The 23,513-nt window shown below is 41.8% G+C and overlaps 1 protein-coding gene across 3 annotated transcripts in view; it reads left to right on the top strand.

The window, feature by feature from the left end:
- Positions 1 to 23,513, top strand: part of AK9 (adenylate kinase 9) — a 165,503-nt gene that overhangs the window by 140,464 nt on the left and 1,526 nt on the right. For all 3 annotated transcript variants that reach the window (XM_066607687.1, XM_066607671.1, XM_066607680.1), the window contains exons 28-36: positions 714 to 932; positions 3,388 to 3,601; positions 4,858 to 5,059; positions 9,944 to 10,090; positions 11,714 to 11,934; positions 17,313 to 17,509; positions 18,030 to 18,199; positions 18,951 to 19,049; positions 20,329 to 20,431. In XM_066607687.1, the coding sequence (XP_066463784.1) occupies positions 714 to 932; positions 3,388 to 3,601; positions 4,858 to 5,059; positions 9,944 to 10,090; positions 11,714 to 11,934; positions 17,313 to 17,509; positions 18,030 to 18,199; positions 18,951 to 19,049; positions 20,329 to 20,431 (1,572 nt within the window). The remainder of the gene's footprint in view (positions 1 to 713; positions 933 to 3,387; positions 3,602 to 4,857; positions 5,060 to 9,943; positions 10,091 to 11,713; positions 11,935 to 17,312; positions 17,510 to 18,029; positions 18,200 to 18,950; positions 19,050 to 20,328; positions 20,432 to 23,513) is intronic.

Raw genomic sequence — 23,513 nt, 5'->3', positions numbered from 1 at the left:
AAAAGCAGTATACTTGCAGAATCTGTTTCTAGTGTTTACCTATGGTCACACACGCTTTGTAAAGGGGCTACAGTGACTATAGATTAAAGGCCCATTTAGACACAACGATTCTCTCTCAAATTTCGCGCAAAGCCATCTTTTGAGCGATAACCGTTGTATCCAGTTTTTGTGCACGATTCGTTCCTCGCTCCATTCTACTTTTCTAGAATTATTATCACAATCGGCAGCGCTGATAAGATTCTTTCAGCTCGTGTCCCACTGGTAGTTCACAGTGGGACGCGAGCTTTAATCATGGAGAAAAATGCAGCTGTTTGCTTATGCAAAACAGCTGTATTGTTTGCCAAGCAATAGCGGCAGTGTCCTGCACGGCCTGCAAAGCTCTATAGTAGCTAATTAGCTACTATTGCCTATGCACAGATGATCGCTTAAAACTGTCACTTAAACTGTCATTTGAGCAATCACCTTTCAGTGTGAATGGGGTCTTAGTTGTGTGGATAGGTGTCAATTGGAATAACATGTCAATTTCAGATTTTCATATGTACAGGACCTCTTTGCAAGATCAACATTCACCATTATCAATCCATAGGCAACTTTTAAAATCTTCATGTTCATGAGTAGTTTTGATAAAAAGATTTGTTTTTAATATCAGATGTTTGTATTAATGTCTCATTGATAATGTTTTACAGTAAAAATAATTGCCTTTTTATTTTTAGGAAGAACTTCAAAGCCTAATGATACCTTGTGTTGCAATTAATGCAAGTCGAAAACTACATATTGTACGTTTCCAGCTGTTTGAGAATCTGAAGCATTTTGTGGCAAATCGTGAAAGTCTTTTTGAAAAATGTTATCCAGTCCGTCTGTCCCTTGCCAGCAAAATGCTTCATGTATCATATAAACACCCCAGTATCTTTGGACGATGGGATCCAGTAAAGGTATTGTAAATTAAAAGATATCTGTATGCAAGCATACATTTATGTCTGCTGTATTCTGTATCTGTCACACAACACGGTGCAACAAACTTTAGCTGCCAGAAAAAAAGAGAAAGTACAATCTAGCTCATTTGCAAAATCACACTCTTAAGCCTCGTTTAGACACAACAATTATCGCTCAAAAGATGTCTTTTGAGCAATAACTGTTGTGTGCATTTACAGGGCAAGATGATCGCTCAAACATTGAATGATTACCTTGCGCTCCGAGCAGGTTATGCAGAAAACAAGCAAGCCGCTTGTCTTCTGCATTCAGCTGTTCTCTTTGTGCGGAGTATGAAGAACACAGCTGGACCGCTGTGTTCTTCATACCCCGCCTGTGTTCAGGGAGCAGGATACAGCTGAAAAAATTGTCTTCTGCATCCAGCTGTTCTCTGCTCGAAGCGCTCAGCTGGTATACAGCCAAACGCTCTGAGTGGGCTATGCAGAACACAGCTGGACCGCTGTGTTCTGCATTCCCCGGCTGTTCAGGAAGAGCTCAGCTGGTATACAGCTGTGCGCTCCGTGCGGAGTATGAAGAACACAACTGGACAGATGTGTTCTTCATTCCCCGCCTGTGTTCAGGGAGTGGAATACAGCTGAAACAATAGTATCAGCTGTATCCTGCTGTGAAATCCTGATAAGGCTGATCATTGTCTTTCAGCATGCTGAAAGACAACAATCAGCGATTCGTTAACGAAAACGGCATGATGTCAGTGCAGTTAGACACAGCGATTATTGTTTAAAAGACGGCTTTTGAGCGATAATCGTTGCATCTAAATCTAGTTGCGTTTAACTATCTAGTTATCTTACGCAGGATACGTGATTTGTCTAATTGCTGGGGCCCTAAACCTGGCACATCCACAATTACTAGAATGAGTGTCTCAAGCTCTGATTTCTGCCTTATTGCAAGAACACAGTTGTGTGGGTTTTGAATAGAGCCATGGTTAAGCATGTACTTTGCCACTTCATTTAATGTCTATTAGATTAACATGACACCACACAGGTGTTCCTTTCAGACCCATAGACATCAAGGGTATGTTCACACATTGCGCACTTGCTGCTGCTTTTCAATAGCAGAAAATCTCCAGTGAAAAATCCACACCAGAGGGTGTGGATTTTGGCATGGATTTCACCCCAATCATTTGGAGGAGTGAAATCTGTGGTGAAATTCCGTAGCATAGAAAGATGTGCCACAGATTTAAAATCCACACTGCAGGTCAACTTAAGGTCCATTTACACGGGAGGATGCTGCACACTCGTCCCTGTGTTCCCTTGCTCCCGTGCTGTTGCTTTGGAGCTAGCTGGCTCGCTCACTGAGCGGCCAGCAGGGGTGCGGGGCAGTACAGGAGATTTCTCTCCTCTTGTTCCCTTGCCCCTCTCCATTGAGATAACACAACAGACGTTTGCTACTGAATGGCTGCTGTTTAAACTGAACAATGAGCTTATCGTCCATCGTTTATGCTGCATAAAAGATCAGCGATTAGCTCATTGATATCGTTCAGTTGAGTAGTGAACGGCCGCTGTGTTATCTCAATGGAGAGGGGCGGGGGAGCGAGAGGAGAGAAATCTCCTGCACTGCCCCGCCCCCCTGATGGCCAGTCCATGAGCGAGCCAGCTCTACTAGCTCCCATGCAGTAGTACAGGAGCGAGAAAAACACAGGGACGAGTGTCAGGCATCGTTTGCCCGACAATCGTCCCGTGTAAATGGACCCTTAAGCTATGTTTTGCCTTTGCGGTGTGTTGTAGTAATGTAAATGCTGAGAACCTTCTGCAGCTAATTCCTCTGTGGAAAATCTACAGCATTTCTGACCTGTGTCAGCATACCCTAAATTAAGCAGCATGGCTCATAATCAAGCTCATCCAGACCCTTTGCCACTGCTGTTCTCTAGAGATGAGCGAGCACGCTCAGATAAAGCAGTTACTCGAGCGAGCATCGCTCTTCTCAAGTAACTGCTTACTGGTCCGAGCAGGCTCGGGGGGCGGCGGGGTGGAGAGTGAGAGAGATCTCTCTCTCTTTACCCCCCCGCTAACACCTGCCGCCCCCTGCTCACCCCCGCTGCCCCCCAAAGCCTGCTCGGACCAGTAAGCAGACACTTGAGAAGAGCGATGCTTGCTTGAGTAACTGCTTTATCCAAGCGTGTTCGCTCATCTCTACTGTTTTGTATCATACGAACTGAGTAGGATGCTTGATATCAAAAATTACAGACTGCATCGGACTCCCTACACCAGCTTTGCCTAATCCCGGAATACATACACCGCAGACACCAGACTGCTGTCTCCAGCAACTTTCCTCTTCCCTATTATTAGACTTGAATCGTTAGAGTTGGACATATTCCATCCCATTTTATTAGTATAAAATTTTTTATCTGTTTCAGCTATTGTTTAAAATTTCTACTATTTTGTTTCTAAAACCATATAGCTAAGTCAAGGAGAAGTAATTAAACCATTCAGAAACCAAGAAAATCCTGGCTATCCTTTGATCTACAGGCAATATATTTATTTATTCTCAACAAAAGAAAACAGAGACATTTTTATGAGGAATCCTATTAAATTTATACGTCAGCCAAAGCCACAACCATCAGTGCCAATAAGAATTGCAGTTCTTGGTCCTCCAAAATCTGGAAAGACCACTGGTAAGATGGCATTCTAAAATATCATTAAAAAATTGAAAATGTTGCCTAGTCTTAAAGGTCCTAAAGGAGCAGTACATGGCTGAGGAATTTGAGGCGCAACACAGTATATCAGTTTTAGCCAGAATGTGCCTTTAACTTTAGGAGACTATCTTAATTCATAAAGTATGGCTGACAGGTGAAGATCAGAAATGAAGTCCTGACGAGCATAGTTTTTGTGACTCTTCAAAAAAAAAAGGCTAGTCAAAAGTATTGTATGGGACAGAGATTCATTGTAATAGTGTTTTGTTTTTTTCCCTTTAAGAAAACCATGGAACACTTTTAGGATATGCTTTTAGAGTATGTTCACACATGACAGATTTACTGTTCCTCAGATGCAACTTGCATATGGCTGTCTGGATACAGCCTTACTAGAAGCAGCAGCAGCATCCTCTGTGCGCCTGCGTTATGGTCTTTTCCTAAAAACCATCAATACTGGGCACAGATCCATAATATGCTAGGCTGAACAAAAGACAAATGTCTATCCAGTTCAGCCTGTTTCCACCCTTCCCCTTTGTGGATCCAGAGGAAGGCAAAAAAAACCCTAGTGGGCAGAAGCCAATTTACCCTCATTCTGGATAGTAGATTTTTAATGGCCGTATGAAAGTCCCAGTGACAGATGATCCCAAGTATTTGTTTACTAATCTTGATAATTTCACTCAGTGGGTAGACAGTGTGTTCATACAAGTGTGCAAAACGGCTGCTAATAATTGGATGGCAGCGAGGGTGCCTACACTGGATGCTTGGATGCATTCTGTCAATTTATCTTTACTTCCTAAAAATGGTTTATAGACATAGAAACGCTGAGACTATCACAAAATCTGGGACCGATGGATTAATTCCTGATATACTATAAGCTCATAGGTGATCCCTATGACATTCTAGGTATTGCAAAATGAAACAGAATGACTATTATGGAGACCGCACTTGTTTGGATATATCCAATATGCCTTCCTTACATTGTTTGCACATCTGCAGTTTTGAATTGATCTAGTATTCTCTTTGTTTGAACTACTGAGACCTAAATGTTGGGACATTGCTGAGATTGTATACTGCTGAATGTGTAATTGTAAAATATGTTCTTGTATTACTCATGTATGTTACATTTTATTGTAGGTACCCATTTCTTCTGTAACAAATCTGTGCCTGTAGTGCTTTTCCAGCTCTTAATAAAAGTTTATTGATTATTTAAAAAAAATATAATATTTTCAATGTTTCAGTTGCCAAGATGTTTACAAGAATATATGGATTACAACGCTTGTCCATAGGGGATGCCATACGATCTGTGCTGGAAAGCCAACATAACACTGAACTTGCATTGGACATAAAAAGTCATCTTGAAAAGGGAATGGTTGTACCTGATGATTTGGCAGTAAGGTGTTTAGAAATAGCCATGATGGATCTAACATGCAATACAACAGGGTAAGTTCAAATGTATTTCTTAAAGTGCATCTAAACGTTCAGATGGATGTTCAGAATAAGTTGTCATGGGTGTGTACATGAGTCCAATGTCTTGTATCCTGTATTTTTAGCAGTTTTCTCCTTCAGTAGGCTTTACTTTTGTTAGGCTTTACTGCACTCAGCTCCAGAGGGGGTGCAGACTAGCTGCTACAATATCTCCTATACAGAGGCATCCTGATCTCCTTTCTTTCTAGAGCACACCTTCTGAAGCATTGGGGTGAGATGAAAACAAAGGTTTGGTACTGTGTTAGCCAGTAGAGCAAAATGTGATTGTTCCCAGCAAGAGATGTTAAGGACCGTTACACATGACCGGTCACATTAACCTTTCAAGCCTTGGGTTCCAAATTAGTTCATACCTGGATGCATCAGAGAGGCCAAAAACTATATGATTTATAGTAATTAGCTCTCACAGATATGTAGAGATGAGCCGCGGCAAGTATTCAGCCCACTCTGCTTAAGGCGCGTACACTGAAAGTTTATTCACTTTGGTATAGTTCTAATACAGGCAAGGAATACGTCATTAGTCACGGGGTTAATCTCATTGGGTTAGAAAAACATTAAGAATCATGCATTGTTTAGTGAGAATATATCTGTTATGTTCTCAAGCGTCTGTTTCTCTTCAGCGTTATCTCGTCCTCCCTGGTCCTCCCTTGTATTCACTTTGTTATTCAGGTGGTTGCAGCACAGTCAGTTCCCTTGTCCAAGTCTTTCTGAAGGTGTGGGAGGACTTTTCCTGATAACAGCTGTGTCCAGACTTGGTTCTCATGAAAAAGAACAGAGAGACACATCATTACGCATTGTACCGAATCTCCTGCTCTAAAGCTATTTCTGCTTGAATAATTGTTTCACTACACACAAGCTTATTTACATCTTATAATGCTCCATTTTGTATCTAGCGGCCATTTTGAGACAGATTCTTCCATTTTATGGACCTGTACCTTCTCAGAGAAACCAAATAATCTTGTAGATATGATACATTTTAATGGCTAACAAAAATACATGATGTTATAGCGAGATAGAAGACTTAGAGTCCATTAAGATATACATTCGGTCTCTTTGCTGTCTGTTTTCCACTGACAGCACATAGGTCCATTCTAGCCAATTAGGCTATTCGCATGAACGTTCTTTCATATGGACCCATAGCGTGAAAGAAATCGCTGTATTTCCTATTCACGTTTGTTTTCATGAATGAGAATAGCACATGAAATGTGCACTGTCCATGAATATTGGACAGGATACGGGTGGGTGTCAGGGTGCGAGTTGCATTCCCCTTTTATTGGGCACAACTTGCATACAGCTGTCTGAATACAGGCTTACTATAAGCAGCAGTGTCCTGTGTGTGTCTGTCGCTCTCTCATTCTGCAGCTGCTTACTCTTCCTCCATCCTGCTCCATAGCTTTTTATGGGCAGCATCTGTAACCTGATATGTGACTGTATGGAATCCTATCAGTAAATTCACAGTGAGTGATCAGTGCAGGGGGAAGAAAGGTGAGGTCATAAGTGGAACAAGAGGCATTTTTCTGTAATATACACTGTTTCCCTGAAAATAAGACAGTGCCTTATATTAATTTTTGCTCTCAATTATGCGCTAGGTCTTATTTTCAGGGGATGGCTTATTTTTCCATGAAGAAGAATTTACATTTATTGTTGAGGGGAAAGAATGAACATTTCTTATATACTGTACAGTAGTTGTCATCACAAACCTGCATAACCAGACAAACTGTGAATCCTATCAAGAATTTCTTGTAACTACCATTATTTCCATGTACAACAATCTAGGGTCCATTTACCGATCTCGATATTTATAAACACAAAGCAAGATTTATTCAATGACAGTCATGTCATCATCTTCTGGAACATCATCATAACAATCCAAACCCTGAATTTCCTGCTGAATTTCTTGTGACTCCATTTCTATCAGAATCATTGGCCCAAATTTCTCATGTCTAGCAATAGCACTGTCCCTAAATGAGTACTTCTTTTCTTGCGTGACTCACACACAGGGCCACAAAAAATAAGGGCTGTAAAGTGCCTGGCTCCCACACACTGTCTGGAGACTGTAAGGATCACCCCCCTGAAGAATCAAAGTGACACGCTGGTTGCCTGATTCACACACAGGGCAACAAAAAATAAGGGCTGTAAAGTACCTGGCTCCCACGCACTGTCTGGAGACTGTAATGATCACCCCCCTAAAGAATCAAAGTGACACGCTGGTTGCCGGATTCACACACAGGGCAACAAAAAATAAGGGCTGTAAAGTACCTGGCTCCCACGCACTGTCTGGAGACTGTAATGATCACCCACAGCAGTTCCTGGACCACTTGTACAGCAGTGCAGCTTCCGACCACCAGGGGGAGCTTATCATAGCACACTCGAACAGCAGGGACAGAGCTAGGTTTTACTTTAGGGGGAGGCCTTATATTTAGCACTTCAGTAAAACTTCTACTAGGTCTTATTTTCAGTGGATGTCTTATTTTCGGGGACACACGGTAATATATGTGTGTACAGATACAGCAAAGTGTAACTTGTTTGTGATACCTTTCCACATTAAAAAATGTATTTTTCTTATATTTTAACCCCACCCCTCAGGCAGTTTTGAATGAGTTCTAATCCTTCTGCAGGAAATGGACATTACAGTTTTGGATGAACAGAGCTCGTTCTACTTTAAATGGATGTAGCTCCTGTTCTTTCAGGGTTATCAACATGCTTTTGGTGTCATTGTAAAGCTAAAATTTGTGGCTTTAAAAGTACACCATACAGTGTTCGCATCCCTTATAGAAGTGGAGTTAGAGCCATTTGAAGTGGAGTCGGGCATACTGAATTTACAACTGTCATTTTTAGTATGCATGAAGAGCAGAGAGGGAAGAGGAGGGTAGACCAGCGGCAACAGAGAAGATCTGCGATTCTCCTGTGTCTTTTCCTGTCCCAGGGGTGGAGTGAGATTAATTTTTGTTCATGTTATCACCCACCATCAATCATTGAGCATATTTGCTCTCTAATTGCAAAAACTTTTTCCCCTAACACAAGGATATGACAGCTGTGCGTGGCTGTCCAAAACGTGGCTTGCCTTTCACATCGCTGTTGCCGCTGTTTAAACATGCCACTCACCCCCTCACTGTGCTGCTTAGTCTATATAAACATTCAGTAAGCTTTATAAACACTTTCACCTTAGATACCATTTTGTTAGACTGCCCCTCTGCTGCCATCTGTTGCACGGCAAAAACATTTAACAGATATTCATGGGAAAGTTCAAACTCTATTGCCATACCCCCAACATCCGCTTGTGATGTTGTTAGATAGGAAGCATTAGTTTCAGAGCAACCCTGGTTTTGAAACTTCAGTCGGTTTTTGCATTCTTTAACATTTTTTTTTTTTTTTAAGAGTCCATAGAGAACTTGTCTGGTCGCATGTACAATATACTGTAATACTCCAGTATTGTAGTGTAGAATGGCTATAGAAATTCCATTAATACCTGCTAAAAGCAGGGTTCAATAAGAGGAAATCCACTGCAGTCCTTGGGGCCTTCTCAAAGCTTCAGGTTGCCACGGTGACCAAATGACAGCCTGCGATTTTGTTGTGGGTCGGCTCTTCAGGTGACAGCTGACAGCCTCTGCACATAGAGTGGGCCCAGCTTCTGAACCCACTTTTAACAATGACCTCCTGCATCTGCTGTAAATGTATGGTGGATGTCATGAACAGGTTAAAAAGTATAACTCCCCCTGCAAAAAAAAAAAAGTCCTCATATAATCATTTTTATTTATGCAGCGCATGCAAATTTAAACAGCACTTTACATCACTTAGTATTGGGTTCTGTCCCTGTTGGGGCTCACAATCTACATTCATCCATTTTCATGATTTTGGAGTGTGGAGGAAAACTGGAGTGCCTGGAGGAAACCCACAAAGACCAGGGGAGAACAGAAAAAAATGCATTATGGTTTTTGGAAGGCAAGGATAAGAAAAGTGAAAATGTGTTGAGTAAATGCACATATAGCAAAGTTTCTGTGCGTTTCTTTGCCCTCTATGAATTTACAATGGTTTGTATTGTGTTAAGATAACAATATGTTTTCAATGATAAGGTAACCTGTCACAGAAAGTGATCACACTCAAGTTAAACTCTGCTATTTATGGAGCTGTTGAATCTGTAAAAACCACTGTGAAAATGCCAAGTGTAAGTGATATCGTGCTCATCTTTAAGACTAACGTAGTGGCAAGTAATTAGTATAACTGATCCAAGATTCCCCAATGTAAAGTCTAAGGCCTCCCTCACACAGGCTGCAGGTTGTCCATCGCCATGTGCTATCTTGGCGCGTATATGCTCGTAATATGTGCCAAGATAGAACATGCTGCGATTTTTCTTGTGCATATTAAATATATGCAATTTGTGTGAGTAGCAACTTAGCCACCTATGCAATATCGGTACATTAAATTACACCCGCAAAACCCGCGTGCATAATACGCAATTATTATACACTCAGGTGAGACAGCCCTCAGTGATATTGTTTCTCAAGCAAGCGTTCTTAAGTTTTATAGTGGCAATTGCCACCCTACACTATCTATTTTTCTGTTGCATTTGTCCTGTACAATTATTTCTCCAGACACTTTTTCCAGCTGTAGAATTAGAAAATCTTTGTATGACAGATGTTGATTGGTTGATATTTACTACACAAACATAATCAATCAAGTATTTCTCTAACCAGTTACTGTAAAGAACAATGCCTAACAATGAGAGTGCATACATGTACAAGCAGCAGTGCAGAGAGAAGTAAAGCTTGGTAAAAAGAGCATGTTCACACAGATTATAAATGCCAACTTGAAAAATATTACAAAAAAATGCTTTATTTATAGAGTTGTTTTTGATGGCTATCCTGCAACCAAACAACAGGCTGATCTTCTGGAAGCATGCAGCATAATACCAATAAAAGTTTTTGACTTGGAACTACCTGTGAAAGAAGTTTTAAACAGAGGACTGCAAGACAGCAAGGATGCAAAAAGGTACCCAAGGAACATGCTTATTTTGTGTCATGTTTGGTTAACCTCATAGAGACAAGTTAGAGACACATTTAGGCCTCATGTCCACTCAAAAAATACAATCCGCGCAGAATCTGCCGCGGAAATCCGCTTTAAATGGCATTTTTTGTGCATGCAGATATCCGCACACATTGCTATCAATGTGATAGCAATGATGCCATCCGCGCAGATTCCGCGGCAAATGGAGCATGTCGTGTTTTTTCTCCTGCGCATGAAAAACGCAATTCTTTTAAAATGCCATCCACGGGTGCAAAAATCAATTTAAAGGACCCGCGGATGGCAATGATTCCCTATGGGCAAAATCCGCTGCGGATTCCGCAATTCCATTTACCCAGTAGACATGAGGCCTTAGAGTGGAAATATTTTCAGACTGCATCTCCATAGGGTCTGTACACCATCTTATTTACTAACTCACCTACGTATTGGCAGGATGTAGTGTGATAAAGCTAAAACACAGACCATATTAAATAGTACAAAATATTACCATGTGATCAGATGCGTAGCTAAAGGCTCATGGGTCTGGGTAGAAAAGTTTATCTTGCCCCGCACTCCCTTCCCCCCAACTTCTCTTAACCCCTTAATACAAAGGCGCAACTTGAAGCTCCTGGGCTCCAATGCAAAACCTGTAACAGGGCCCCCAACTATAATGCTTTATACATAGTACTGAGCTCCCTATATTGAGAAGAGAGAACTTATGGGTCCCCTAAGGCTCCTGGGCCCGGGTGTAACTATAGTTACATCAGTACGTGTGATTATATTAGGGAACATTGGGCAGTTTCTGACAGGGGACTGACTTTATGTACAAGTTAATTTCTCAATCAACTATTGTACAGCCACCCCTACAGGAGCATATTGGTGAGACTCCTTTCAGATGTCATTTTAAGGTCCCTCTCACTGACGAAAACTGTATTTAGACGGAAACCTGGACAGAACCATTCTCTTAAGTATGTGAAACCGAGACCACTTTGCTTTCTAGTTCACAGGATTTCTGTGCTTTTCAGTCTTTTAAGCTGGATAGAAAAGTACCACCCACAGAGCTTTTCTATCCTTGAAGGACTGACCTGGATGGAAACTTTCTGAAATGGAGACCACATCGCGATTCAGCGATAGTTTTTGTGATGACTGAAAGTCATGAGTCAGCTAGATTGACTTGTGAATAGAGATAAGCGAGCACACTCGTTTAAGCCAGATACTCGAGCGAGCATCGCGCTTCTTGAGTAAGTGATTACTTGTCCGAGCAAATGTGGGGGGGAGCGGGGGGGAGCAGAGGGGAGAGAGAGTGAGAGAAAGAGAGATCTCTCTCACTCCCTACCGCCGCCACCCTGCATTTGCCCGGACAAGTAATCAGTTACTCGAGAAGAGCGATGCTCGCTTGAGTATCTGCCTTGAACGAGCGTGCTCGCTCATCTCTACTTGTGAACAAACAGTGAGCAATTTTTTTTTGCATTTACACTACACAATTATCGCTCAAATTTGGTTGTTTGAACAAATTTTGAGCAATAATCGTTACGTGTAAATGGATCAATAAAGGCTGTTTAAGTTCAAAGTCCCATTATTTCTTATCCTGATCCTAATGTCTTTCCACAGTAAACCTTACCCTGTGCATGATAGCGCCCAGATATTAACTGTGCGTAACTCCAACTATAAGCAGGAGATTAGCCGTATCAAGGACTATTATGTAAAACAACATCAAAACGGGTGTGAAGTAGATGCAACACGCAGCAAGTGGTGGGTGTCAAATAAAATTATTGAAGAGGTCCGTGCAAGCATCAATCAAATACAAACCTACCTGGAGAAAATAAAGGAAGGTACAATATTTATTTCATTTTCTGTTTACACATTGAATATTGTTTATGAACCTTGTTAGCTCATTCTTTCATCTCTAATGGCCCAGTAATTCATATCACCTTATATATCTGTATACACTGTATATCCCTAGATTTCTGAATGATCTATGAAAATTGTCACAAACATGGGGCAGGAACTCAGCACTTCAAATATGTATAACACATATATTATATGTATCAGATTCTCTTTATGGGAATTCCCATGATTTGTTTTTTGTTATTTAAATCCCACCCACCCCAACCTTAATTTCTCCCATACAAGCCCGGGCCTGATATACCTGATGGAAGGGTATGCGACCTGTGACTACACAGGGTCTTCTAGACCACTAACTTCATTACTAGGCCATGTGGCCTGTATACAAGGAAAGGCCCAGACTTGTATATAGGACATCACTCCTGACGTTCCGTTTGGTGGCCTCAGATTGGCTATAGCAGTCATATGAGTAGAAAAGAAGTTAATTCTACAGCCAATGTAAACAGAGACAAGATGAGATGAGAGCAGGGGGTAAGCAGAGAGGTGGCTATTAACTTTTTAAAAAATATTATCATTAGTACTTTACACACACACCCCTACAGGTACCAATTTCTTCATTTGGATAATGGCCCTTTTACACGGGCTGAGAGTCGTTTGACCGATTGCAAGACACCGTTGTCACAGCTAAGGTCGTCCGCGCTTGTGCAGAGCATTTAAACTAGAAGACATCGCTGGCTTCTCGCCTTAGTGCTTCACCTTATATGTGAAGTGCTGAGTAGGGAGCGTTTACACTCAAAAAGAAGCCAGCGATCCAGCAATAGTTTTTTGGCTGATTAAATGTCAGTGATAAACAACGATTAACAAATAGTGAGCGTTTTTTTTTTGCGTTTACACTGAAAGACTATCGCTCAAATTCATTAATTTGAACAAATATTGAGTGATAATAATTACGTGTAAATGGTCCATAACCCATAACCATCTAAAGGAGTTATCACATTTGGACAATTCCTACTTCATAAAAGGGTACCTTGACAACAAGCTGTATCCAGTGTGTATTGCCCAATTTACACGCAGCGATTATCGCTCAAAATTCATTCAAATGATGGCACGTGCGCGATAATCATTGCATGTAAATGCTACCATCATTTACTTTTCGGCTGAACAATGATTTTGTATTCAGCCCATGCAAGAATAATGGAGCTGTGTGCAGAGCTCAGACCACCTGAAGGCCCTTCTACACGCAAATGAAGATTATAAAGTGCTCATGGACTTTAGTGTCCATTAGCACTTTATGCAAAACTATCGCTAAAGGCTCTTTTACACACAACGATTATCGCTTAAAATTCGCTGAAAAGCCATCTTTTGAAGGAATCGTTGCTTGTAAATGTGTGCCCATCGCGCACTCTGGTGCACTTTTGGTCCATCGCTGAGGTCAGCTCAGCCTAAAACCCCCTTGTTCCTGATAGGAGGGACCACACGCTGAGTTCTCCGTGGGCAGCACTGATAACATTCTTTTAGCTGCTGTCCCACTGGAGAACAATAGTGATGTATTTAGAGAACAGACCGCCCGCTGTTCTTTAAATAGATGCAAATTAAGCTAGTTGGCTACTAATGGGCTGTGTAGCCCATTAGTAGCTAATGCAAAATGATCGCTCAAAACTGTCAGTTTCTGATGAATTTTGAGCGATCATCTGTGTGTGTATATGGGGCTTAAAACTGTCAATCTTTTAATCACTCGAAAGATTGTCTTTGCGTGGGCCTATGGGCCTGTGTCCTGCAGAGATCTAGCTGATCAGCTTTGTTGTAGTGATAAATTAGTTGATAAGAACATACAGGGGTGGAGAGCAGGGGAAAGCTAGCTGTCAGTCCACTTTCACTGGTGATCGCCTATTGAGACTCAGTCTGCAGTTTAGGATCCTTTAAGGGCCCTTTTACAGGGACAAACTGTCAGACAAACTATGCCCGACATCACGTCCCAGTGAAGCCTGATCGCTCAGAGCTCGTCCGGCGTGAAGGCGGGTGGCCAAGGAGCGTGATTGGTTATTTGAGTTGGCTGATTCACGGTGATTGGTTATTTGGTTTGGCTGATTCACGGTGATTGGTTGTTTAGGTTGGCTCATGTAAAAGTGGGGAGTAAAAGGCTAATATGCCTTCCCCCCACCCACTGCCTCCATTCACTGTAAGCAAACAGTCGTTTAGTGTAAACAGAAGCCGTTCAGTACAGAAACTAAACAACTCTTGCTCAGTCGTTGAGCCTCTGCATGCATTTACACGGAATGACTTGCGTTCAAAACCCCATGGTTTGCATAACACAATTGTCATGCAAACCTCTTAAAGGGGTTGTCTCGCGGCAGCAAGTGGGGTCATACACTTCTGTATGGCCATATTAATGCACTTTGTAATGTACATCGTGCATTAATTATGAGCCATACAGAAGTTATTCACTTACCTGCTCCGTTGCTAGCGTCCCCGTCGCCATGGATCCGTCTAATTCTGATGTCTTCTTGCTTTTTTAGACGCGCTTGCGCTGTGCGGTCTTCTTCCTGGTGAATGGGGTCGCTCGTGCCGGAGAGCTGGTCCTCGTAGCTCTGCCCCGTCACGTGTGCCGATTCCAGCCAATCAGGAGGCTGAAATCGGCAATGGACCGCACAGAGCCCGCGGTGCATCGTGGGTGAAGATCCCGGCGGCCATGTTGGTGAAGGAAGAAGAAGGAAGACGTCGCAGAGCGGGGATTCGGGTAAGTAATAACTTTTTTTTTTTAACACATCCTTTGGGGTTGTCCTGCGCCGAACGGGGGGCCTATGGAAAAAAAAACAAAACGTTTCAGCGCGAGACAACCCCTTTAAGCTAACAAATTGCTTGTTAAATTGATTACATTTTTTACATTTTGTTTTTTTTCCTCTCCCCTTTTAAAAAATCGTAACTCCTTTATTTATCCATTGATGTAGTTGTATGAGGGCTTGTTTTTTTGCAAGATTACTTGTATTTTTCAGTGATACTATTTAATGTACTGAAACACTTTTTAAAAAATTCTAAGTGGTGAAAAATGGGGGAAAAAATGACATTCTGCTATCTTTCAGTGCGTCTTTTTTCTACGGTGCACAAAGTGCAACCAAAATAATATGATAACTTTATTCTATGGGTCAGTACAATTGCTACAATAACAAACTTATATACTTTTTTCTTTTGCTGTAATACTTGTGTTTTTTTTAAAGGTATTTAATTTTTTTCAATTATTTTCTGTCACCATCTTCTGAGCGCAATAACTTTTTTATTTTTCAATGGACATAGTTGTGTGGGGGCTCATTTTTTGGAATACGTACGACTTTTTGATAGCTTTTTATTGCACTTTTTCTTGGAGACGGGGTCACCAAAAAATGCACATTTATGGCATTCGGAATAATGTGTTACTTTGATAGATCTGACGTTTATGGACACAGCAACAGCAAATATTTATTTTTGTTTTATTATTTAGATAATTTTTTATAAATATGGCAACAGTTTTTTTTTTGGCTCCCTGCGATCCCATTGCGGGGGGCCGAACGGGACCCCCGAACAGTGGTCTAGGGATTTAAATGCCGCTGTTAGAAATGACAGCGGCATTTAAAGGATTAACGGCTCCGATGAGCCTCACGTCCCGCGGGTGTCAGCTGTAATAAACAGCCAGAGCCCATGATGTCTGGAGGGAGATAGCTGTGCGATCTCTCTTCATACACGTCCTACAACAGCAGGACGTAAAACACTATAGGGCGGTCACTAAGGAGTTAATTAAACACTATTGCAAAACTGATGCATTTAGGTGAAAATGAAATGCTCCCAATAGTGTCCATAGTTGTTAAACAACCATTCATTCTTAATAGTATTTTTGAAATAATGTGGTAATTCCTGCTATGACCTAAAGTGTTGTAGTGTATAACTTGAGTTAGAATAATAAAAGAAAAAACTGATAATGCCATGTCCAATAGAATACTGTCACTGGCATGCTGTATTAGCTGTTTGACATTCTAAGGGTCCTCTTACACAGAATGATCTGCTGGGTGCAGACACATGACATGTGTTACGTCCCCTGGGCGCACTAAAGCACCACGCTTCCGTGCAGATGCAAGATTGTGTCCTTTTAAAACCGCAAACACACTATAGTGTTGCATAACAGCAACTGCACTTCTCCAGGCTATGATGGAAGGACCCTTGTCCCTTACTATCCAGGAAAAGTGGGGAACCCCTGCCTAAAAGTGGGTTAATTGTCCTGATAAGGTTGGCCCCACTGCCTTCATCTGGGACCTGGCTATCCCTGATCAGGAACCTGGAGAAGATGCACTAAACACACGTAGGACACGACACTGTTCACACACACTGAACACAAAACAGGACAGCACATAAAGCACACGTTTGGCCACCTGCACAGGCATAACACACGTCACTGTTCATACCAACACACCTGGTTGTGCATATAACATATAACAGGAACCCTACCCAGAGCTCACATGCATACAGATGGTCAACCATAGCCAGTCCAAGTGTCCTCACTCCACCGGGAATAGAAAGTTAGCTACCATGCTGATATAGGGAACAGTGTCAGGCATCACCCATCTGACACACACATAGGACATCAGACATCTGAAGGACGCACCTGCCCAGGAATAGGCAGAAACCTGTGGGCCACCTGCACCGTTGTGGTCACCGTATCACACAATACACACTGCACGCACCTCAGAACACAAGGAGGGACAGCAAGTGTCCAGACCGTCTTCAGGAAAGGAGAGACGAACAATACAGACAAGCATGCAAATACCAGCTCTGAGTGGGATTAACAGGGATACATAAAGCACAAAAATGACCAGCAATCTCTCCCCGTAGTTTGCTGTTTTTTTTCTGCAGCAGACAAGGGGGATTGGCTGGTGGAGAATACCACACCCAGCCAGCTCCATTAACCCCTACCTGTGAAGGTGTGCACAAGGGAAGCTGTAGAACCACAAGTCCCAGACACACAACCTTAAGAACACGTCTTCCAACGATGATTAGTCTTGTGCTTTCACACAAAAAAGAGCATCGCTGACTGAATGGAAGCCCTCTTACTTCCATTCACAGTAAACAGGCAGTCGTTCACAGATAAACATGTATAAATGTTTACACGGGCTGATCCATCTGTTATATGCATGCAGAAACTGAACGACAAAGTGAACGAATTCTCATCCGTCGTTACATCGGCACATGCATTTACACTGCGCAACAATAGTTCAGCTGCGCTCTGCATCAGTGGCATCTGAACAATTTATCTGTCCGTGTAAAAGGCTCTAAGATTTTTTGTTGTTGTAATACAGTATATATAAAAGAGCTCACACTGTAATGCTTCTGCTCCGAGCAGGTAGAGCAGCTGCTGTCGCTGACTTCTGCATCACGCCCAATGAGCTGCTGTCTCGGCTGGGAGAGTTTGGACAATACTGCCCTGTAAGTCTGGCACAGAGGGGGGAGCTTGTGGATTGTTCACTAACATCATCCCTGCAGTTTGCAGCCGAGTTCCGTGGACACTACTACAAGATGGCTTCACAAGAGGAGCTTGATGTAAGTCCCAATCATGCTCACCCATTTATAGTTATAAGTACAAGGGTAGGCAGTAGCGTGTAGAAAAGGTAAAACGCAATATGGGGGAGGTTGCACAGGTGAAAAATACTGATGAACAGCCATTCACACATTTGCCATTCATGAGGAGGGTGGCTGCTTAACATAATATAAGGCTTGTATAGAGTGCCAATTACGCATTTATATGTAGTGCATCAAGGATGATTACAGCCTATTTATGATGCCCTTCAGTAGGCTGTTCATCAGTATTCTGCACCTGTGCTACCTCCCCTATATAGCAGTTGGCGTTTTCTGCATGCTGCTGAGAATTTGTGTTTGTTCCTGCCATTATACCGCTCAGTAAGGGTGCGTAAAGTATAAATGAATAGTAAACTCAGTAAATCATTAAGTATCTTTTTGATTTCTAAATAATTTCTTAACAAACCTATTCTGCTGACTCAGTAATACTTTTTATGCAAAAACATTGTGCTAGGATGACCATAGAAAGTTATATGCATTACAGGCTTTCTTAGAAGCTCCAGAGATATATGTGCCCCCATTAGCACCACGTCCACTTCCTCCTCCTGAAATGTTACCTAAGAAGTTAACAGTGGCTGATGTGAAATCAAAATTCCCCAAAACTGCAGAGATGAAGGGATACTGTCCAGTTACCTACGTGGATGGAAAAAAGAGGTTTGGACTTTAATTTGTTCTATTGTATTAGCCATACATATTCTTGTAATATGGGCAAAAGTTTGAGCTATATCCTACATATCGTACCATCAGGTATTTGTAGAAGTGATGAAGGCTTACTTGCCTGTGGCCTATGCTGTATAATTCTTGGTGAATAAAGGTTAACAACTGAATCAGAGTAATGCCAGTTTAGTTGTATGATAGTGTGTGATGTTTGTAATGACCATTTGACCCAATGTCCACGGGCAAATTTGAATTGCAGAATCAGCAGTTCAAGCCACCCATAGGAAGACATGGGCATCCGCAGCGGAATTAAATCATGCAAATAATTTTGCGGACCTTTTGATCCAGAAAACAAATCACAGCATGCTCTATTTTTCTGCGGTTCCTGCATGGATGGCTTCCATTGAAGTCAATGGGAGTCGTCTGATCCGCAGCTCGTCCGCAATTGAATACCGGATGGGCCGCGGATTCTGCGGGAAAGTAGGAGATTTAAACAAAAAAACCTCTACTGCGCATGTGTGACGCCGTACTGGCCTGCGCTTCCGCACACATCTGCAGTGAAGACCTGTACAGGTAAGCACTGTCCTCGGCCAAGGGCAGGGTTGTATTTTGCTGCAAGCTCCCGCATGCCGAATCTGACCCGCCCGTGGAGATGAGGCCTTAGTGTAGAATGGCAGCTTTCTTCACACTAACATGCATGCATATTGTATGGCTCACTTATCTATATCCACTGATATGTATTTCATAGGTATGAAGCACTATATTCTGGACACATTGAATATGCAGTGGAGTACAGAGATAAAATATACATTTTTGAAAGTGAAGAAAAGTTACAAAGGTTTATGAGGTAAATGAATAATGATTTCCATTGACCCACGCTTATATATCCATGTTTGATCTAAGCATTAATTGTGGATACATTTATTTGGTTGCCTAATATAAGAAAATAGCAGATAATCATTATCACCTACAGTACATCAGTAGAATGAATGCTACTTCACATGAAGACACAGGTCTCATGGTGAGGTCCACTTACATCATGACCTACACATCGGGTTACTTGAAAACTGGAGTTAAGAAACACGGGTATGGAGGATCTGTTCACTAAACTCTGTTTACTTTATAAGGTAGAACAATCAAGCAGATAATAAGGTAGCGAATCTTTCATTGAGAACTACTGGAGCACATATATGAAGGTCATTTTTGTAGCATACTTGTGTTGCCACAATCAGGAAGTGGAGCTAGGGTGGTATCACCACGTCAGCCCTGCTCCACGTGATTGCACCTTTGGCACATGCCCCCCGCCATGTGGCACTGTTCACCAATGAGAACATTTTCTAGGAGTTTTCTGTCGAGAATCCCTCAGTGTTTAATATTCCCTTCTTCTCTTCCTTGCTGTAATATCTTCTGTGGTGTCTGGACTAATTAGCTGACAGTGAGGTTTTTCCCCTGGCCGACCAATCGGCCATAATGGAAGTGTTTTTATTCTGGTCCCGCGTCTAAATAGGTGCTGGATATTTTTCTGTCTGAGGAGTATGCTGTGGCAGTGGTCCTCTGCAGATCAGTACCAGTGGTGATACTTTTACTATGTGGCTTGTTCAGCTTCACCTAGCTCTGTCTTATATAGATACTGTACACTGGTGTAACTATAGGGGATACAGGGGATGCAGTTGCCATGCGGCGGTCACTAAGGTGTTAAAGTGACCCTTCGGTCCTGGAAAAACAAAGATGGCCGCACCAGCTTCTCTGACCGCTTGAAGCATTAGTATGCATCGTTGCTCTAAGACACTACAACTGCTCTAATTAACCAGTGCTGTCCACGTGAGAAGTGCTGGTTAATCGGAAAGCAGCATGTAGTGTCTTGCACACCGTGCATAGTATGCATTGGTAGTCTATCAGGTAATCATAAAAGCGATTCAACCATCTTTGTTTCTCCAGACCCAGAGGGTCACTTCAAGGCCAATGTGAGGAGCCAGTGATCTATGATGTGAAGTGCTGCAGATCTTTGAAAACCTATTTTTAAAACACATATGCTTACTAGCTAATCAAAAATAATTATGGCTAAGCAGTAATATCATACTTTAATAAATGACCCCTCGAATATAATAACCTGCATTTTTTCCTAGACTTCCAGAAAAGTATTGGAACCATAAACTTCCATCTAAACTCCCCCCGAAGATGGAGCCAATAATGCTGACGTCTCTTCCTTTAACTGGATACCTAGAACAGGTTAACAGCATATATGATTCATCTTAATGTAATCTTTGTTTTTCTATTAGAGAATTGCCATTACCCAAACATTTCTAATATATAAAATGTTGTAATATACATACAGGGTTAGCGAAACTGAACTTCCCCAACTCAGAGACCTCTAGAAAGCATTCTGCTGCTCCAAGTTGGACAAAATTTGGACAACGGCTACTTTACACGATGTGCGCACCATTTATGAGGGAAAAACTTATTGTATAAAAGCGCACTGATAGGTGGCGCTGTAGATGACCAGATCTACCGTGACAGACCTGCATCAGTGTCAGATCTGAAGGACAGCATTCATCGGCATGTTGTAGAGATTAAAGCTGACTCATTTACAGCTTTCAGTGTTAGAATGTAGAGCGTTGTTCAAACCATGGGACACTTATTTAACATTTGTAGTATGCTTTGCATAGCTACAGCGCCACCTATTAGTGACTTTTTTGCTAATCCTTTTTTTTTTTTTTTTAAATGGCGAGCCATTGTTCGAAATGGCAGTTATCCAAATGTCATCTGTTGTGGAGCAGAAGAATACCCTCCAGAGCCTCTCAGTTGGGAAAGTTTAATTTTGCTAAGGGCTCATTTACATGGCCGTATGCATTAAGCGCATTATGCAGCGTTTATTGCTGTGTGAGCCGGTTATCGCTGCGATGGTGCACTGCGCATGACAGCGTATCTCATGCATGCCATTATGTGCAGTGTGACTACTTTCTCCTTTTTTACAATTCCCCACTATCTCTTAGTGGCGTTGCATTGCGTATGTCCAGCGTTTAATACACAACCCATAGAGAATAGGGCTGTACGTGCCTAATACACAGAAAAATAGAACATACTGCGTTCTTTTTGTGCGTGTATGATATACAATGTGAAAGAAAACCCTTGTGTGAGTCCATGAATGAAAATCAATGTACTTTCATTGACTCCATTTACCGCGTATTATGCGGTGAAATTATGGTCGTGTAAATGAACCCTAACCCTGTATATTACATAGAATTCCCTAGTAAGGCACAATCCATTTTATGTTTATATTATCGACAAGAAGTGAGGATTCTAAGCACAGGACTTACCTTTACAGAGTACTTACAAACAAAAAAACTTTCTAACACCAGAAAACTAGTGCAAATCACATAAATTCCGCTAATTAACGCCATGTTTACGATTGATTGCTGGGGGTACCAACTAGAAGATACTTCAATCAGGATCCTTCTAACAAGTAGGGATTGTGCAAGCGCACAACTCTATTAAAGGCCTCAGGCACACAATTATATGTCAAACTGCATAGTGCTGTTAGGTGCAATAGTTCAGTGAAAACGGTGCTTCTTGAAAAAAGCTCAGTCAGATATACAGTATTTAATCATTTTTTTTATGCAGAATGCTTAAAAAAAACTTTGCTATGTTTTTATAAAGTTATGTAGGGCTCCATTGACTTGTGTCATGGCCATTTTGGGATCTATGTGATAAATAGTGGGATCTGCATGAGGTCTGTGGTGTCATGTTATAAAGCAAGGCAGCAGATAAAGTATGCCCACGTGTGTTTAAAGCCATGATTAGGCCTGCCAGACATACCCTGCATGAAAATATCAATAAGAACAAGATTTATGGATACGACGGGTTACCCTAAAGAAACAAGAATTCATTTATTAAAAATAAACTATTTGTACATTTTGGAAATTTAGTCTCCTTCCAAGTACAGTATTGTTTGAAGCAATATATTTGTTGCAAGTTTCTTCCACTGCTCGAAGCATTTTCTAAACTCGTTATTGATGTCTTTTAGTACTTGTCCATTTTTTGTTTCACCTGTTCAACATCAGCAAAACTTTTGCCTTCGAGGTCGCTCTTAACCTAAGGGTGAGGCAAGCGTGTCCTACCGTTCTTCATGAAAAATTGCTAAACAGTCAGTGCTTTGTGGGCCGGTGCGTTGTCATGATAGAAGAACTAGTCGCCAGTTTGCATAAATCGGTACATTTTTTTCCGTACATCGTGATATTTCTCCTCGTTTGAAACAAGAAAACCATTTGTAAGCTTGTGTATTACTAATGGCAGCTCTTATAGGCTCTTTGTAGCTGTTGTTTTTTTTCCCAAAGGGAAGCAATGAAAAGTAAAGTAACTTTGCAGTAAGTCTTAATAAACATTTCCTATCCGTTTAGATCTGCAGTCCTATGCAGACCTTTGTATGTCCATGATAATAACAAACAAACCCTATATAGTCTGATCCTATAGTTATTGTTATAGCAGCTGGTCACAGCCAACAAAGTCCACTACATTTTCCTGCTGTTCATCATGGCCAGTGCCATGTCTTCTGCGGCAGATGACACACTAGCTGTCACTTTTCTGATGCCCAAAGGGTGGATGTGTACCCAGTTTTTACATGCTTGACCAATCGGCTTGTTTCTGGACTACTCTATATCTGTCTGCTGCCTGCCCTGACCTTTGTCTTGTCATACCGTTACAAAAGAATTCTGCTTGTCCTGACCTCTGGTTTGTATCACGACCATGTCTGTGCTTGCTCCTTTGGTACGGCACTATAGTTCTCCTGACCAGTTTGTGTTAGCTGCTCAAACACCAAGACTACTTCTGAGGTAATAGCCTCGGTGGGCCCTGTAGCAAAGACCATATGCTGATTAGTGGGGTTAAAATGTGAATACCAAAGCACCCCAAGTGCTGTCCTTAAGGAGTAGCCCCAAGCTGAATTGGTTTGTTGCACAGTGTGTCCACGCCTGCTGTTCTGAAAGTTTGCTCAGGTCGTGGATCCTGCAGATGCCTTCTTTGCTGAGCAAAAGAAGCTGGCCAAAGAAATTGCAGGACAACACAAATCCTAGGATCAGATATTCCAGTCCCTGGAACAAATCGGTGATCTTCTGGATGCTCTGCTTTCTGACCCAACACGTCACAGAAATAAAAAAACAATAAACAATAAAAACAATCACATTTAATGGCCATATACTTACTGACTAAGGAGGGCAGATAGCTGCATCCCCTCAACATGCAGAGGGCAGACTACCTAATGAGGGAGCTAATTACACCTGTGAGGGACATCGATGAGACAGCCACTCACACTGCC

This window comes from Eleutherodactylus coqui, chromosome 1, assembly GCF_035609145.1.
Source record: "Eleutherodactylus coqui strain aEleCoq1 chromosome 1, aEleCoq1.hap1, whole genome shotgun sequence".
NCBI lineage: Eukaryota > Metazoa > Chordata > Amphibia > Anura > Eleutherodactylidae > Eleutherodactylus > Eleutherodactylus coqui.
This window is presented reverse-complemented; position numbering and strand designations above follow the sequence as displayed.